Raw genomic sequence first — 20000 nt, 5'->3', positions numbered from 1 at the left:
TCCTGATACACGAGCACATCTATGGATCTGGCATGGTCTTTGCTAGCGAGGTGGTCAGTTAATGCTGAAATTTTGGCAACCTCCCCTGGTGAAAATATTTTTACATCCACCGTTCTTGCACAGTTTGCAAAACATGGACCCACCCTCATAGCTAAGCCATGGGTGTAGGCCTAGGGTGAGCCAATTTGCTTGAAAACCACGATTTGGATGTCGCTTTTCAATCTCAGCAGATGTCGATACGCCGGTGAATGTGACTGTCGTCTGCTAAGCTTGTGTCGTCTGCTTCCATCGACTCGACAACACTACCCCTATACTCACACTGTCCACATTCGCGGTGTTGCTGTTATTTTTTTCAGAAGCACCTACCTTGGCGAAGGGTAGCACACCGTGGCCACTGATCAATTGAGTTTTTTTCTTCTTTTTTGGTTGCGACATGATGTTCGGCGAACGCAAACGCTGAGCCTGAGCGGTCCGCAGAAAGTGTGGTTTCCCTTGTCGAAACCACTCTGGCAGCTATAGTTTTTGTCAATGGCTTGCGCTCAAAACACTGATGTTTCGTTCTTGGTATTCACGAAGAAAATAAACGCCAGTCAGTTGTCTAAGTACATCGGCAGCAGTTTTATCAATCAATCAATCAATCAATCAATGACGCTTATATCGCGCATATTCCGTGGGTACAGTTCTAGGCGCTCTGCAGTAATGCCCTGTGAGATGAAATTTTATACGGCCAGTAATTGCAGCCATTTCGGCGCATATTTACCTTTCACGGCCTATTATTCCAAGTCACACGGGTATAGGTAGACAATTATTTGTTTGTTTATTTGTTGCTTAACGTCCAGCCGACTACGTAGAGCCATATCAGGACGAGGAAGGGGGGGATGAAGGGGGCCACTTGTCAAGCGATTCCTGTTTACAAATGCACTAACCCATTATTTGTGTCCCAGCAGGCTTTAGTAAAACTAAATTAATACCTACTGGAAGATTACCAGTTTCCAGTATGTTAAAATAGGCTTAACCTATCTACTGCTGGACTTACATCAGAACACCAACAGATTAAACTATACATGAATCGCGAGACAAGCGACAAGAGAAGAGATTTTTGGAAAAAATACAGGTGAATGAGCAAGAAGGCAGAAAAAAGAAAAGAATTCATGAAGAAAAAGAGAGCATGACATGAAAGAGGAACCAAAAATCTACCTAACAGCAAACTAAAAAGCTCCTGCGGTTCCAAGAACAGTAGGGGCCTTTAATTTCATAACCGCAGTGCCCCACTGCGGGAGTAGACAATTATTAACCGGCTGTGCCTAAGCAATTTTGCCAGGAAAGACCCTTTTGTCAATCGTGGGATCTTTAACGTGCACACCCAATGTAGTGTACACGGGGGGGGGGGGGGGAGTTCGGACACCGAAGAGAGTCTGCACACAAAGTTGACTCTGAAATAAATTTCCGCCGAACCTGGGATCGAACTCACGCTGAATACAAATCCAGCGCGCTACCAACTGAGCTATATCCCCGCCCAAAAGCCTGACCAATAAAAAACCCGGACAAACCTTGGCCGATTCAGACGAATACTCTTCGGACATTTGGCCGATAAGTACATGAAAGTTTCGGCCAAAGTAAAAAAAAAATCGGCGATTCGCCGAAGGGCCGATCCAAACGACACCCCTGGAGTTTAATTAACATATTCTTTAGTCTAAACAATGCCTTCAGTTTGAACACTAGGCTGTGCAAACATTGACAAGCCCAGATGATAAAGTGACTATTTTGTCCAGTGTTACCACTTCTTCCTCTTCCCTTGCAAACAAAAGATCAGTCAGAATATCAGAGTTCAAAATTGTGTACTTTCCCCAAAGAATACCGATAACTCGCTCAACATAAATTCTCAGATTAGCTAGTTTGCGTGTTGACTATCTCATAAGCTGTAAGCTGACTCTTCTTTCTTGTAAAGGCAGGGATTTTCACTTGTGCACCTCTCATAGCCACTAGTTCATTAATGTCAAATCCCCTGTCGGCCAAAATGACATCATTTTGTACAATATTGTCTAGATACCCACTATTTGCAGTGATGTGCTTGTCACTTGAAAGCCCACCCCACCCTTTAGAAATAAAAGAAATATGGCCTTGAGGTGTAATTGATATTAGGTATTTAATTTATGGTGCACAAAATTGGTATTACTATCGTCAACAGTTATACAGGGTTTTAAAACTATCGTTAACTGTTATACTTATATATAGAGTTTCAAAACTATCGTTATCTGTTATATAGTTTCAAAACTATCGTTAACTGTTAAATAGAGTTTTGAAACTATCGTTAACTGTTATATAGAGTTTTGAAACTATCGTTATCTGTTATATAGAGTTTCAAAACTATCGTTAACTGTTAGAGTTTCGAAACTATCGTTAACTGTTATTTAGAGTTATAATATATCAATAGCGCGTTTGTGCGCGCTATTGCTAAAACTATGAATAACAGATAACGAGGGTTTCGCAAAACGGCGGCATGGTGCGCGCAAGTGATATTACTATCGTTAACTGTTATATAGAGTTTCTAAAAATAGCGATGGCGTGGTCGGATGTTTTGATGCCGGCAAAATGGCTGCTGAACGTTTCGTTCGAGCAGAGACATGTCTCTGGTTCGAGCGAATTTGCACTAAATTACTACAACATGATTTAGTAGATCAGGGATCGCGTTTACGCACGATTTTTGCGTATTTGACGCATTTTAAAAGTCGTTGGCGCGTTTTTTTCGCCGCGCCGCGTAAGCCATACGCAAAAATATTGTAACTTTTTCTTGTCTTCACGCAGCGCTTTTGCTCTGACTTAATAATCACCCGATCCTGAAACTGACTATAGGGCTCGAGAAGTGACGACACACATGAAATCTGCGCGTCAAAACTAAAGTCCGTTTCTTTTTGCATCGAAGTATCACAAACGAACGTAACAAGGGTATTACCAGATAATGTCTTGTCGGATAATGAAACAGACATTAGCTGCTCTCCCATCTCACGCTTCCAAAAGGCGGAAAGTGTGTCTAGTCGTATTAGAGCGGGAAACAAACTCGCAAGGCCCGAAGGTTGGAGACAGCAGGGGTGTTATTCGACAGGCGTGCGCGGAGTTCGACAGGAAAACTCGCCGTATTTAGGTAAGGAGTGTCTTTAAGTCTTTCGTGCGTGTTTTGTTTGTGTCTGTACGTGTTTTCGTAGTACGCAAAAATATTGGTCCGTGACGCGTTTTTTTCGTTTCGTTGCGTATGACTTACGCGTTTTTTAAAAAGCTAGCGCGATCCCTGGTAGATCATATTCAACTAACTGTCGTCTGATAAGTCCATCATTTCGCTGCTTCGTTTAATCAAGTAATCAAATCTTCGTTACAGCTAGGACGCTTCCTGTTTTCACAAAAATATTGGTCAGTGTCAGCTTGACCCGTTCTGGCTACCGCGCTGTGTGCGGGTCAGTTTGTACACATACGGCTGGCATGCATGCAGTGGGCAACGGTACACGATGCGAAAGCATGCAGTGTTTTCCAAAACGCGCCTTGGGGGATGTCACTCGGGAAACACGTTGTTTTGTGTTTGTTTTGAAAAAAACCCACTGTTTTGTGTAATGCGTCATGGTCTTTTCCGCGAATATTCAGTAGGCCTACCGTCTTCAAACCGCACACGTGGAAAACGGTACGGCCGAAAGTACAAATGATAAAGCTAATATTAAACAAACTCAACAATGATTTGAGAAGACGACAACAGAAGAACGGTCACTAACTAAATAATGTTGTAGTTTTTTAAATTATGTTTCTAGTTAAAATGTACATTTCGTAGCAAAAAGACAGTTTTGCAATGGCATTTCAGGGTTTTCCCATTTGGGAACGATACCAACGCGCTTTTGATAAAACTATCGTTAGCTGTTATATAGAGTTTCTGAAACTCTATATAACAGATAACGATAGTTTCGAAACTCTACATAACAGTTAACGATAGTAATATCAATTTGGCGCACCATATTAATTGTATTGTTGTGCTTGTAGTTAGACCAGGTGAGTGCACTAGCGCTATAGCATCAACACTGGAGGGTCTCTCAATGAATATATTTCAAAACAGTCAATAATGGACACTACTCTGTTCCATGGATAGGGAAGGAACTGTGGCGGTATACTTGTCTTTATACTTTGCCTGTCTGGCCAGAAAACAAGTGGCTGCAGTCTGTGGTAGTGGTACATGATATGCACAGTCTCGTGAAAAACTTTGCTGGCAGATGTTCTTGACACAGAAAAGATGTATGCCAGGTGTTGCAGAGGTGTGTTAAGGCGTATATATGCATGAATGAGAGCTTGAAACTGTGTCAGTGCTCTGCGCGAGTGTGTTGGCAAATGCGATGCAAGAAAATCGGGGATATAGCTCAGTTGGTAGCGTGCTGGATTTGTATTCAGTTGGCCGTTGTCAGCGCGAGTTCGATCCCAGGTTCGGCGGAAATTTATTTCAGAGTCAACTTTGTGTGCAGACTCTCTTCGGTGTCCGAACTCCCCCCCCCCCCCCCTTGTACACTACATTGGGTGTGCACGTTAAAGATCCCACGATTGACAAAAGGGTCTTTCCTGGCAAAATTGCTTAGGCACATTTAATAATTGTCTACCTATACCCGTGTGACTTGGAATAATAGGCCGTGAAAGGTAAATATGCGCCGAAATGGCTGCAATCTACTGGCCGTATAAAATTTCATCTCACACGGCATCACTGCAGAGCGCCTAGAACTGTACCCACGGAATATGCGCGATATAAGCCTCATTGATTGATTGATTGAAAATCAAATAATGTAACAAGTGTGAAGAAATTAGAAATCCCAGTAAAATATCGTTCAGTATCGTCATTGTCCCTCAAAGATTCAAGTGTCATTTTTTTCTTGGCAAGTTCGTCTTTAAGTTCCCGAGTTTCTAGCACCAGCCTGTTAAGTTCATCCCGTAGCTGCTTTTCTTCATCTTTAGAAATCCAGGCAAAATTGTCATTCGGGAAGAGGAGCAGCCAGTTCTGCTGTATCCGAAGTACCTTCACCGTCGCCATCACCAGCATCCTCTGCTAAATTAGGGTGAGAAGGACAAGGAGTTGACTCACTCCCCACAAGCTTCTTCCTCTCCTTCAGTCCTTGAGTCTCTGGTACTGTCCTTGTTGGCTGTCAGGCTGTGTCCCTGCACCATACCCAAGTTTCAAAGTAGGTGTCCAGCTCGGACTGTTTACTTCCCACAGATGGTTGCCCTGCAGAAAAAATCAAAGGCAAATGTATTGTAAATTATGGATTGGGAGTTATTTTAAAAATAAGTCGCCCAAACAAAATGAAAGAGTAAATCTCGACACAGATCTACCCTTTAAAACTGAACTATGAAGTTGTATCAACAATGACCATTTAGTGTTCAAATAAATTCTGATTATCAAATCCAAGTATTTCACACATATGCAGGGTTCGTACAGGTTTTTTGTTCTAACGTTCTGAAGAGAAAATCAAGCACCCTCTCACCTTCGAGGCTTCAAGGTTTGCCGTAATGGGTCACTCGCTGGTAATTATATAATTATATACCCCCGTCTTGCACACTGATTTAAAACACTGGATGTAAAAAAATTAATGATTTAATGAGCCGACAGACTCAAAAGGGACTGTGGGTTACTGTTCAACTTTTTCCTTGAGGTTATGAAAAAAATAAAACATTGCAATTGTTTATTTTGGTTGATTATTGTGTAATCAGTTTGCAGAATCAGAGTTTTCAAGGACTTTCAAGGATCTTGTCAATTTTTTAAGCACTTTCAAGGCCCTTGAAACTGACCCCTCCAAATTCAAGCACTTTCCAGGATTTCAAGCACCTGTACGAACCCTGATATGGCATTCTCACAAGTCATGGTTTTGGGCAACCATGATAAGTTGTTACACTGAGAGTAAGTGTAAGACTGACTCACTCAGTCATAGACTGCACTCGGTGCAGGACTGACCGACTGTCCGCACACTACCATTACAACACAGCTTGCATCAAACACAGACTAACCAAGGCAGGTGAACAAAAGCATGAGTACTTACCATTGACAAAATGATCAGAGCACACGTAATAGATCTCCTAGCTGTTGATTCAAAGTTGAAATTCTTCAGCTGAAGCTGTGCCAACCATTCTCGTCGTGCAGTCAAATCCCTAATCTTTGCCCTTTCCGTTGACAACAAAGAAAAGAATCTTCTGTCCCTATCTCTATCTTGTCTGTTATGGCAATGTTTAACACTACAACTAGAGACCATGTCGATAAATGCGAGAGATTCAGAGTGCAGATTTCGCGTGTTGCCTTCTCGCGAGTTCCGCCGGAATGCATGGGGCAAGGCCGGACAACTCTGCACACGACTGTGTGACGTCATCGCGTCAGAGCTCATACCAAGTTGTGGTGTGTTGTGTAACCTACAGATAACAAAAAGTTTAATCATGCAGTAAGAGAAATGGAAAGAGAAACAAACAGTTTTTGTTGAGACAGAACAGAACACTTAGGACGGAAAACTTTTTTTCAACAACTTCCAGGGAGAGAATGCAAACGCTAAACACTCCCGGTCATGACCTTGACCTTTTGTTTGTTTTCGCATTCAGTTCTTTTCGTACGGCAATTTCAGCTTGTAAAATAAACAAATTTACGAACATTTTCTGATAAATAATGTTTGGAGATACCTTGTATTGAATTATAGTATATACACAAAGAAAAAAAATGAAGCTTAAAAGTCAATTCTTGATTCCCCTAAATAATGAAAACTGCTTTCCCTAAACAATGAATTGTTTACGTAAATAATTCATTGTTTACGTAAATAATGATTTATTTAGAAACATTGCTCATTGTTTATAAACAATGTAATATAAGTCTAAATAATATATTGTTTACGTAAATAAATCATTATTTACGTAAACAATGAATTATTTACGTAAATAATTCATTGTTTACGTAAATAATGATTTATTTAGAAACATTGTTGATTGTTTATAAACAATGTAATATAAGTCTAAATAATATATTGTTTACGTAAATAAATCATTATTTACGTAAACAATGAATTATTTACGTAAACAATGAATTGTTTAGGTAAATAATGAATGGTTTACGTAAATAAAAAATTATTTAGAATTGTTTTACATTGTTTATAAACAATTACTTATTTAGCACATGAGCTTCTAAATAATGATTATTTAGCTAAAACTGGTGAAAAAAACATGAAAAAGTATTCAAATAATTATTTGACAAACGGAATGCCATATGTTTCAGCTCTGTCCGTATTCCATTTACATTCAGCCGCCGGCAACAAAATGTAGTTTGATGTTTGTTTCAGCTCTGTCCGTATTCCATTTACATTCAGCCGCCGGCAACAAAATGTAGTTTGATGTTTGTTTCAGCTCTGTCTGTATTCAACTTACATTCAGCCACCGGTATTAAAATGTTGTTTGATGTTTGTTTCAGCTCTGTCTGTATTCCATTTACATTCAGCCACCGGTATCAAAATGTAGTTTGATGTTTGTTTCAGCTCTGTATTCCATTTACATACAGCAACCGGTATTAAAATGTAGTTTGATGTTTGCTTCAGCTCCTAACGGTGTGTGCGGGACGTCCAAGCCGAGCACCAACTACAGGACAAAGGGCAACCAAGTGACGGTCACTCTGGCTAACCGCGGGTCAAAATCCTCTTACGTGGACTTTGAGCTGCTCCTGACCTCTGTCTACAGTGCGGGCAATGGTGAGACAATTAAACATGGCGTGCTACAGTGGAACCCCCTTTTAAGACCTCCACAAATCTGCAAAAATCAGGCCTTAGAACGGAGGGAGTCTTAAAATGGAGATACATTTACAGAGGATATGAACAGAAAATATGAAAAAAAGGGGGGAGTTCTTAAATTGGGGGGGGGGGGGGTGTCTTAAAGAGAGGTTTCATCGTAGTTCTATTTTAGCCTGCACGCCTTTCCATATTTAAGTTAGCTTCAGCACGGTTTGAGCGTTGATGTTACTTTCGTGGGCATCTTCATTTCAATGTTGTCTCTATTTACACGGGACTTAAAAAAAAAGGACAAAAATGCTTACTATGTTTTTTGTTGCATGTCTGTATTATCATCTAACTGGAGTATTACTGAAAATAGTAAATGTAGCACATTCTAGTTACCATTTAACATACGCTATAATCATTTAAAGGACTGAAAAGGCATGTCACAAAATGGTACACAGTTCTGGAGAATTTAACCCAGATTGAAACTCACTGGTGGCAACTTAGTTTTTTGTTAACCTTCTCTTGATATGAACACTGTAATGATATCCATGGTACCTGTGAAACACCAGGAGCCCAGTACCTCTGAGCTATAGCGGATACTGTTATATTGTGCTTACTGAGAGTATCTTCCCTTCCTATTATTGCTGTACTTCCTGCAAAATGAATACCCCAATACAATGTTGAAATTGAACTACTTCTCCTGAGTCTGCAAGTGAGTGAAAGACACACACAAGAAAATTTGCTGATTCAAATCAGCAGGTTCCCAGACGTTCCTTCATGTAATTTTTAGGTGAATGGTCAAAGTGGTTTCTTGCACACACTCAGTCATCTTGCACAACAATGCAACACAAATGAACGTAGTCGATAAATATCGACAGGGGGCCGACAAATGGTTTAAATGTGAAATGTGTGTATATGGGTGTGGGTCTGAAACAAACAAACAAACAAACAAACCATGTGAACCCCAAAGTCATGCGCCCACACGAACACACACACACACCCACGCGCGGGCGCTGTAGAACACACACATAATATAGTAACAAGAAAAATGTTCATTCAAAATGAACAGCGTCGATGCAATGTCCACCAAAGATTTATTTTGGGAAGTGTTAAAGGTTAGGGTCAAAAGTTAATGAATTGCATGTTGCAGTTGGACAGAAATGAACAGGTGTTAATTGATAAACACATTGATAATGGCTTTTGAGAAAATCAATCAATTCTGCAAAGGAATTAACTTGATGACATCAAAACTGCAGCGCCATTTGAAGAATGGTTACCATTTCTGTTTCTTTGATGGGAATCAAACAAATAAAAACATTGACTATCCAAGTTACCATGAATGGCAATAGTTGACTCCTGAAAAGTAGCAAGGATATAATTTGAGACGATAAACGCCTGATGCAATCCCTCCTCAAGGTCAGTCAACTCAAAACCTTCATCATTCGCAACATCAGTAGGCAACACAGCGGGATTCGTATGTCCAGAAATCATGTCGAAAAAAGATTCCATTTCAAAAGCATGTCCAACCACAGTTGTTGGCAAGTGTTCGTGTCCGAGGTAGCCTTCAGTGTGTGTATATGTATTCATGTGACAGAGAGCGTGACCTCATTCTTCAATCCTCTCTCTCTCTTCTTTCTCATTCGAACGCACACACGCAAGAACGTAGCCTACGCACGCATGCACGCGCACGCTGACACACACACACACACACACACCCCGCTGACGCACAAACCACGCACACACACCCTGACTGTAGGCAAGCATCTCTTTTTGTTTTCTTTACCTTTGTTTATTGTGTTTTCGATATTTGTGTTTATTTTTTGCTTGACTTATCTGTTTTATTTTAATGTTTGCTATCCACATCGTGTGATAAATGTTTCTTCTCAGTCTCCGAGTCAGTTTAGTTTCTGCACGCCGCTTTGGTACTCCTTGTTTTTCTAACTGGTGTATTGTGCGCGATTTGCGTATTTATTTTTATTCCTTTCATATGCTGTTGAAGTGTTGTGGGTGTTATTGTCTGTATATGCTATGTTGCGTCTGTGTATGCCTACAAGAATTTGCATTCGCTCTCTGCCAGTACAAGTCCAAACTTTATTGGGTGTAATGTGCCTGTGGTCTGCTCGCAGTCGAGCACAGATCTATAGTTTTCAAACATTCCTCCAGTGAGCCGCCGCGCGCTGCGACCTGAGTAAAGCGCTTCTTTGGTCTCTGGCAACGTTGAACTGCGCTGATATGCCCAGCGACGTGCGGACAAAGTGATATCGCCCCGCTGGCTATTTTTGCCGCTGGCCTCGGTCGGGCTTTGCCACAGAAACTCACGGTTTGGCCTGTAGGTAAAATGTACAATGTATTTTCTGATTTGTGCACAAAAGCTATTTTTCTTTTTTCTTTTTTTTAACATAACAATGTTTAATGTCACTGTTTGTTTAAAAGAACATGGTCACATTTGTAAAAAAAATGTTAAATTAGAAAATAAATAACATTTTGGTTCATGATTTTTCCTACACCTGTACTGAAAATAAGAAATAAAAATGTCGGTATATAAGTCACTCAAATACAGGTATGTATGACTGGCTCGGTTTGAGTTTGTTACGGTTGACCCTGCACAATTCGACCTCTGATGTTTTTGTTGAACAATTTCACAACTTCCTGTGTTACACAAACTCAGTGATGACCAATTTTGCCTTCTCCCCTCCCAAAGGGTGACGAATTTCACAACTTTCTACAGATGAACAACATTAGGGAGATTTAAAAAACGAAAGGGGAAAGGCTTCTAAATCGGCACAGGCGTGTGCACAGGGCCGTTTTCTGAGAATGGGGAATACTCAGGGTATAATTGCCTACATGGTTCGGTAGAGCTCTTTGCCATAGGCTGTTACCAGTTGTAAAAATTGAGATGCGTGAAATGGATAAAAAAAATAATGAGTTCGAATGAGTAAATCTTGGAATTCAACATGAGTGATCTAATTTTTGTGAAATACAATTGATGATGAGCAGGTGCATGAATTGAAAAATGTGAAGCTCTTGTGTGTGCAATGCGAGTATGTCAATCCTTTATTGACTCGTGGAGTTGAAATTATGCCATGCCCAGTCAGCGGATCATATCCTGCCATGCCCGGCCTTTCATTCCGAAACGAAACGTGAATACATCTAAATCTTGTCTGCGGCCTATGCCGTCTCGTTTCACGTTCCCTTTCGCGGGGTGACTCATTCACCAAACGAAACGAGCTGCAAAACGAAACGTGCTGTCTTTTAAATCTCCCTAATGTTGCCTTCACCCCTCCCATAGGGTGACGGATGTCACAACTTTCTGTGTACACAAACTGATGACGTATTTCACAACAAAATGGCGCTGCCCATGATCAACCTCGATACTAGTTCCGGTTCCGGAATGTCACCGTTCACACAGGCAAATGCCTCCGCATAACCCAGACCGCATAACAACATGGACAGTAAACAATAACATCACAAACACGCAACCTATATAGACAATTTTCTCATTTGATTTTGGAAAACGGGGGTGTTGGTGGGATGTGAATGTTTGGCATGTTTTGTAAAACAATTTCGCTGGTTGCCAATGTTATCGGCTAGTTAACAGCTCTGGAGATTATACTTGAAAATCTCTCTCCTCGCATTCACAGGGTCGTGCAGAAGCAACGACTTCAGGTGTAACAACGGCCTGTGCATCTCCAACCAGCTGGTGTGCAACAACTACAACGACTGTGGCGACGATACGGACGAGGTGGAGGGCTGTACCCTAGCCGCTGGTGTCATCGTCGGCATCGTCTTCGGCGTCCTCGTCTTTGTCGGTTTCTGCACTGTCTTCGGCGTCTGCGTCAGGCGACGACGACGGACCTACATCAGAGTGACAGAGGTGAGTTTTTTCGTTTGAATATGGCTAAAATAATCAGGTCTGAGAACCCATACGATTCGCCGTATTTTGTACGCATGATTGTATAGAAATTAGAATATGATCAGTACGGTCAGTGAAAAAAATACGACGAGAAAATGTTTTCAAAGGGACATAACCCTCAGGGGCCTGGTATAAAACAAGTGTAAGTTTAAATTGAGTGTTTGAAATATTAGAGACTGTTATTTACGGGATAGAAATGTATGATATACTCCAGGTTTACTACATGTTTGAATTAAAATTTTAAAACAAAAAACAAAAAACAAAACTGGGAAAATGATGACACAACTGTTGAGAGAAAAAAAAAAAAAAAAAAAGACATGATCACAGTTTTGTTCAGTCAACATTGAAAGAAGCGATTTGTTTCAAATGTATTGGTAAACGAAATTAACAGTGCGACGGACGCGTGTGAAGCATTTTTGAATCATGGATGTTGAAATGGTGTGTGGAGTACGCTCATATTTTCTTAAAAGACACCAAATTTTGTTTGAGAATCATCCAAGTGCAAAACAGGGGTCTCCAGGTCTGTGGCTTCTCTGGAGCTTGTAACAGCAAAGTAAACAACACAATTTACAAGGTGACGCTTTCTCTTTATTCGAGGTTTTGTTCAGTCAACATACTTATTGTCCACGGAATTAGGGTACAAGATAAAGATCATGATGGCGTCTGCACAAAAATGGTTAAGAACACGTGACCTAGTCACGTGACCAACTTTTCTCGCCATACGTTCACTTGACACCAAGTGACTTGTGACTATTCCTAAATAATTTGAATCGGCTATCTACCCGTCTCTCTCATCGTTTATATCAAAGCTGCTCCAAGGAATGAAGAGTACGTGACCGCTGTACAACCGCAAGGTACTGACTTAGTTATTTTTCGCGATTTCAATGAAGGGAAAGGTGGAGCGTTCGTTGTTGTAAAAGGGGGACAGATGGGAGGGGTGAAACGGCGGGGAGGGAGAGAGGGGGGTGAGAACACGCAAGGTGAGGCGAGATGAGAATTAGAGATAAGTCGAGATTAGAAGAGGTGAAATGAGATGGACTAAGGTAAGGTATGGCGGGATGCGATCAGATAAGATATTGGATGGATTAAAATGAAACTGTATGGAATATGCGCGCAAGTTTTGACTAAATGTTTTAACGTAGAGGGGGGAATCGAGACGAGGGTCGTGGTGTATGTGTGTGTGTGTGTGTGTGTGTGTGTGTGTGTGTGTGTGTGTGTGTGTGTGTGTGTGTGTGTGTGTGTGTGTGTGTGGGTCTGAAGAGCAATTCAGAGGAAACTACTGGACTGATATTTATGAAATTTGACATGAGAGTTCCTGGGTATGATATCCCCAGACGTTTTGTTTTTTTTCATTTTTTTTGATAAATGTCTTTGATGACGTCATATCCGGCTTTTCGTGAAAGTTGAGGCGGCACTGTCACGCTCTCATTTTTCAACCAAATTGGTTGAAATTTGGTCAAGTAATCTTCGACGAAGCCCGGACTTTGATATTGCATTTCAGCTTGGAGGCTTAAATTTTAATCAATGAGTTTGCTCATTAAAGTTGTCATTAAAATCAATTTTTCGCAAACAGATTTAAAATTGATTGCATCGTATTCTTCATCACATTCTGAACCTAAAAATATATACATATGTCATGTTTACTCTTAAAATGTGATCACAATTAACGAAAATAGAATAATTAGTCTTACGATTAAAATGTAAGAAATCGATCCAAAAATGATGTCATCTTATTTGTGATCATTTCCTGATTCCAAAAACATATAGATATGATAGGTTGTATTCAAAACAAGCTCAGAAAGTTAACAAGAATACAGAAAAGGGCGCTTTCCTGCTTAGCACAATACGCTACCGCGCTAATCTGGCGTGTCAATATCACTACGTTTTGCACGTGGAAGGTGAGCGATTTCCTTCACGCGGGGATTGACGAAGGTGTACTGTCTTGGTGAAAAAATACAGTGCGTTCAGTTTCATCCCGTGAGTTCGACAGCTTGACTAAATGTAGTAATTTCGCCTTACGCGACTTGTTTGTTCCTAGATTTGTTTTAGGAAATTTACAAAATCCCTGAGTGAAACAGTAAATTGACAAATTTACTGAAATGTTCAGAACATGTGTAGATTTACTGTAACATAATACACACATTAAAAAAAAAGTCCCCGTGTATCTAACACGTACAAAGGAAGCGCAGGACCTGCTCGTGGATCACCTGCAGACCCTCAGGGCGCAGTACGACATGCTGGAACTCGAGCAGGAGCTGCTGAAAAAGGCCGTCCGACGTCTGGAGAAGAAGACCGACTGGCAAGAGAACCACACACGCCGCCGAAACCTCCTCTTCTTCGGCCTTTCCCGGACGGCGACGGAGACGCACGAAGACTGCGCGCGGAGAGTGCGAACAGTGATGGAGAAGAACATGGGAGTGAGGACGACAGTGGAGCTGGAGAGAGTGCAGAGGTTGTCCAGCGCCGTGGTGCTGGTGAGGTTCATGACGGTCAGAGACAAGATGCTCGTGCTCTCACACGCTGGCAACCTTCGAGGGACGCAGGTCCGCGTGAAGGAGGACTTTTCGCAGAAGGTTCGCGACGTTCGGAAAGGTCTGGCGGAGCTGCGCGACTCTTACCGAAGCGAAGGGAAGCCGGCGGTGATGAAGTTCGACAAGCTGTACACCGAGTTTGACGTCTTCACATACGACCTGGCTACCAAGACTGTGAAGAAAGTCGACCGGTTGAAGTCTTGGCGAACCCACAGACCGACCTTGACCTTGACATCGTGTGATGTGGGAGCGGGACCAAGCACGTGCAGTACGGAGTGAGAAAAATGTATCGGCTTTGTCAAGGTCGTTGGGTTTCATGGATCAACTTAGCTGGGGAGGTATATTAATGCGTGTTGTATCCTGGATATCGTCACAGCTTGAAAACCCACGAGAGAAAAATGTTGTCTGCGCGTCAGGTACAGTTTGCGTGTAAGCCTATCCTTAATTGAGCCCGAAGTCGACTTTGCGAAGACTCAGTGCTAAAGACTCAGTGCTAAAGACTCAGTGCTAAAGACTCAGTGCTAAAGACTCAGTGCTAAAGACTCAGTGCTAAAGACTCAGTGCTAAAGACTCAGTGCTAAAGCTCCGTGCGGCCAGCTTCTCGAAGTATACTTCGCGTTGTCGACTTCGCCCAGTTAAGGACAGGCTTTACAAATTTGACCGAACCCTTCACCACAATTATAGCACGTACCACGAACGTGCTTATGACATCACCTTCAATAAGTACTCGAGCTTCAGCAAGGGATACAGCCGCTGTAAATAGACCCACTGACTTGTAGCAATATGATTGCCTCCCCAGAGACCACTTTCGTCTTTTTTTTCTCTCTTTTTACAATTAAAAAAAAATGTTTTGCGGTTTGTTTTTGTTTTTGTTTGGGATCTTTTTTACTTGATTTTGTAATTACACTTCTCCGGCAGTGAAGGGGTTGCGGAAATGTTGTGATGTATTTTCAGCCGTGCATGCTTTAAAGTTTATTTTTTTGTATGCATTTAGAGCGCTTACTTCCCTTTCTTTATCAGACCTTTTATTTCTTAGCTTATATTTTGTAAAGTTCTGTGAAAAGCTCTTTTGATTTTTGATATATAACATTACATTCGTTTTTAGAGTAGGTTATTTTTTTCATGCACGCTTTCATTACTCGTTTCTTTGATTTTTCAAAAGTTATGACCTTCCTTCCTTTTTTTGCTGTTTTGCATATTCTTTGAAATCAGTACTGCTCGGTTGCGTTATTCGTATGATGTTTTAGATGTTTTTTTCTGAACCACGTTTACATGATTGCAGCTCAAAATATGTTGAATCGATGAATGCTTTTTTATAACTGAAACCCATTTTTGGCTCACGAAGTGTAGCCTTTGCGTTCGTAACTTTTGTCAGTCTGTGCGTGCGTGCGTGCGTGCGTGCGTGCGTGCGTATGTATGTATGTGGTAGAAACTTTAACATTTCGTCATTTGAAGACATCACATTTTGACGTAAGAGGGTTAGACGTCACGCGAAGGAAATACTGAAAGTCTCGGTCATTGTTTTTATTTTGAGCGGGCCGAGACTAGTTGGCAGTCGTGTCCCTGTAAGTAGGCTACATGCAGACAGACAGATCTAGATCTAGTGTCTCGCTTTCTTGCACAGTGTCACCTATGCTTACTGTGTGTGTGTGTATGTGTATGTGTGACGGAGTGATTGAGTTTGTGTTACTGTTTGTCGATTTCTTACGTGAGCCTTGAAGGCTTCGCCTCTTGTTTTGTTATATATTTGGATGTAATAATGATGTAGATCTATATAACCGCACTCTTACTCATAAACAAGCAACGTGTGTATACAATAATACATAGATAATTAAATGAAGAGATTATTAGATGAAGAGATAGATAAATAGATAGATAGATAGTTGGATAGATGTATTGATGGATGGATGGATAGATAGATAGATAGATAGATAGATAGATAAGATAGTTGGATAGATAGATAGATAGATAGAGAGATAGAGAGATAGATTGATAGAAAGGTAGATAGATAAAAAAAATATAAAAAATAAAGTAAATAGATTGATAAATTAATCAATGTATGAATGAACAGATAAGTAAATGATTACATTAAAAAACAAGGTAAACCAAAAAAATAAACAGCCAACGCAGAAATCTCTATTTAACCTTTAATAACACACTAATTATTTTCCTCAATGTATTTTGCAGACTGTTCGTGAGTACCCTACAGTACAACAGCAGCAGCCTATGGCAATCCGAATGGTGCAAAAGTCCCTTTTAGCTCTTGATGTCTAAATAACACATTATTTAGCTAAATAACGCGTTATTTAGCTAAACAATGCTTTATTTAGCTATATCATGCATTATTTAGCTAAATAATGCATTGTTTAAATTAAACAATGCATTATTTACAGATACAGAAAAAAGAGAGCCCAGAGCACTAAATAATGCATTGTTTAGCATAAATAAGAGATTGTGTTTGTAAATAACTCATTATTTATAAATAATTACGCGTTTTCTCTAAACAATATATTATATGTAAATAAAGTGTTATTTAAATAAATAAAATATTATTTAGATAAATAAAATATTATTTATCTAAATAAAATATTATTTAGATAAATAAAATATTATATGTAAATAAAATATTATTTATCTAAATAAAATATTATTTATCTAAATAAAATATTATTTAGATAAATAATTTATTATTTAGATAAATAATTTATTATTTAGATAAATAATTTATTATTTAGATAAATAATTTATTATTTACTGTTTTTGCCTTGAAATAGTATTATTACACTAAATAATGCTTTATATAGCTATATAATAGGTTTCCGCTATATAATTCATGATTTGGTAAATAATACATTATATACCGTAAATAAAATATTATATACCGTAAACAATTCATTGTTTAGCGCATCGCGAAGCCGTTTTTTCTCTTGTTGTTTTTTTCCACGTGTTTCCGTGGATCCACGAGAGCTCTGTTGATTCTCAAACTGACCAATCAGACAACTAGCATCTGTACACTAATTAAAGTCCCATTGTTGAGTGTGACGAAAACTCGTGGTGACGATTTTAAAACATGTTGGGTCACGCATGGTCCAATCTTACATGGTCCAATCTTACATGGTCCAACCTTACATGGTCCAACCTTACATGGTCCAATCTTACATGGTCCCATCTTACATGGTCCAACCTTACATGGTTCAACCTTACATGGTCCAATCTTACATGGTCCAATCTTACATGGTCCAACCTTACATGGTCCAACCTTACATGGTCCAACCTTACATGGTCCAACCTTACATGGTCCAACCTTACATGGTCCAATCTTGCATGGTCCAATCTTGCATGGTCCAATCTTACATGGTCCAACCTTACATGGTCCAACCTTACATGGTCCAATCTTACATGGTCCAATATTACATGGTCCAACCTTACATGGTCCAACCTACATGGTCCAATCTTGCATGGTCCAATCTTGCATGGTTCCAATCTTACATGGTCCAACCTTGCATGGTCCAACCTTGCATGGTCCAATCTTACATGGTCCAACCTTACATGGTCCAACCTTACATGGTCCAACCTTACATGGTCCAACCTTACATGGTCCAATCTTGCATGGTCCAATCTTGCATGGTCCAACCTTGCATGGTCCAATCTTACATGGTCCAACCTTACATGGTCCAACCTTACATGGTCCAACCTTACATGGTCCAATCTTACATGGTCCAATCTTGCATGGTCCAATCTTACATGGTCCAACCTTGCATGGTCCAACCTTGCATGGTCCAATCTTACATGGTCCAATCTTACATGGTCCAACCTTACATGGTCCAACCTTACATGGTCCAATCTTACATGGTCCAATCTTACATGGTCCAACCTTACATGGTCCAACCTTGCATGGTCCAATCTTACATGGTCCAATCTTACATGGTCCAATCGTGCATGGTCCAACCTTACATGGTCCAATCTTACATGGTCCAACCTTACATGGTCCAATCTTACATGGTCCATAAATATTATTGGACCATGTAAGATTGGACCATGCAAGGTTGGACCATGTAAGGTTGGACCATGTAAGATTGGACCATGTAAGGTTGGACCATGTAAGGTTGGACCATGTAAGATTGGACCATGCAAGGTTGGACCATGCAAGATTGGACCATGCAAGATTGGACCATGTAAGATTGGACCATGTAAGGTTGGACCATGTAAGATTGGACCATGTAAGGTTGGACCATGTAAGGTTGGACCATGTAAGGTTGGACCATGTAAGATTGGACCATGCAAGGTTGGACCATGCAAGGTTGGACCATGTAAGATTGGACCATGCAAGATTGGACCATGTAACATTGGACCATGTAAGGTTGAACCATGTAAGGTTGGACCATGTAAGATTGGACCATGTAAGGTTGGACCATGTAAGGTTGGACCATGTAAGATTGGACCATGTAAGGTTGGACCATGTAAGGTTGGACCATGCAAGGTTGGACCATGTAAGGTTGGACCATGCAAGATTGGACCATGCAAGATTGGACCATGTAAGATTGGACCATGTAAGGTTGGACCATGTAAGGTTGGACCATGTAAGATTGGACCATGTAAGGTTGGACCATGTAAGGTTGGACCATGCAAGGTTGGACCATGTAAGGTTGGACCATGCAAGATTGGACCATGCAAGATTGGACCATGTAAGGTTGGACCATGTAAGGTTGGACCATGTAAGGTTGGACCATGTAAGATTGGACCATGTAAGGTTGGACCATGTAAGGTTGGACCATGTAAGGTTGGACCATGTAAGATTGGACCATGCAAGGTTGGACCATGCAAGGTTGGACCATGTAAGATTGGACCATGTAAGGTTGGACCATGTAAGGTTGGACCATGTAAGGTTGGACCATGTAAGATTGGACCATGTAAGATTGGACCATGCAAGGTTGGACCATGCAAGGTTGGACCATGTAAGATTGGACCATGCAAGATTGGACCATGTAAGATTGGACCATGTAAGGTTGGACCATGTAAGGTTGGACCATGTAAGATTGGACCATGTAAGGTTGGACCATGTAAGGTTGGACCATGTAAGGTTGGACCATGTAAGATTGGACCATGCAAGGTTGGACCATGTAAGGTTGGACCATGTAAGGTTGGACCATGTAAGGTTGGACCATGTAAGATTGGACCATGTAAGATTGGACCATGCAAGGTTGGACCATGTAAGATTGGACCATGCAAGATTGGACCATGTAAGGTTGGACCATGTAAGGTTGGACCATGTAAGGTTGGACCATGTAAGATTGGACCATGTAAGGTGGACCATGCAAGATTGGACCATGCAAGATTGGACCATGTAAGATTGGACCATGTAAGGTTGGACCATGTAAGGTTGGACCATGTAAGATTGGACCATGTAAGGTTGGACCATGTAAGGTTGGACCATGTAAGATTTGGACCATGTAAGGTTGGACCATGCAAGTTGGACCATGTAAGATTGGACCATGCAAGAATTGGACCATGTAAGATTGGACCATGTTAAGGTGGACCATGTAAGGTGGACCAATGTAAGCAGATTGGACCATGTAAGATTGGGACCATGTAAGGTTGGACCATGTAAGGTTGGACCATGTAAGATTGGACCATGTAAGATTGGACCATGCAAGATTGGACCATGTAAGATTTGGACCATGTAAGATGGACCATGTAAGGTTGGACCATGTAAGGTGGGACCATGTAAGATTGGACCATGGTAAGGTTGGACCATGTAAGGTTGGACCATGTAAGGTTGGACCATGTAAGATTGGACCATGC

General features: G+C 40.8%; 1 protein-coding gene and 1 long non-coding RNA gene across 2 annotated transcripts in view; one reads left to right on the top strand and one right to left on the bottom strand.

Annotated features, from left to right (window-relative positions):
* Nucleotides 1-6146, bottom strand: part of LOC138960713 (uncharacterized) — a 7219-nt gene extending 1073 nt beyond the window's left edge. Inside the window, exons 1-2 of the long non-coding RNA XR_011454060.1 lie at nt 6054-6146; nt 1-5242 (exon numbers count right to left, since the gene is read on the bottom strand). The exon at nt 1-5242 is cut by the window's left edge and continues 1073 nt beyond it. This is a non-coding gene — a long non-coding RNA (uncharacterized lncRNA). The remainder of the gene's footprint in view (nt 5243-6053) is intronic.
* Nucleotides 6147-7567: 1421 nt separating this feature from the next.
* On the top strand, nt 7568-16472 carry LOC138957450 (neuropilin and tolloid-like protein 1). The gene is made up of 3 exons (XM_070328836.1): nt 7568-7730; nt 11396-11628; nt 16386-16472. Exons 1-3 carry the CDS (start codon nt 7568-7570, stop codon nt 16470-16472), a joined length of 483 nt encoding a protein of 160 aa, XP_070184937.1.
* The last annotated feature ends 3528 nt before the right edge of the window (nt 16473-20000 follow it).

Source organism: Littorina saxatilis, linkage group LG1 (genome assembly GCF_037325665.1).
Source record: "Littorina saxatilis isolate snail1 linkage group LG1, US_GU_Lsax_2.0, whole genome shotgun sequence".
Lineage (NCBI taxonomy): Eukaryota > Metazoa > Mollusca > Gastropoda > Littorinimorpha > Littorinidae > Littorina > Littorina saxatilis.
The sequence above is the reverse complement of the archived record's forward strand: the minus strand, read 5'-3'. Positions and strand labels throughout refer to the sequence as shown.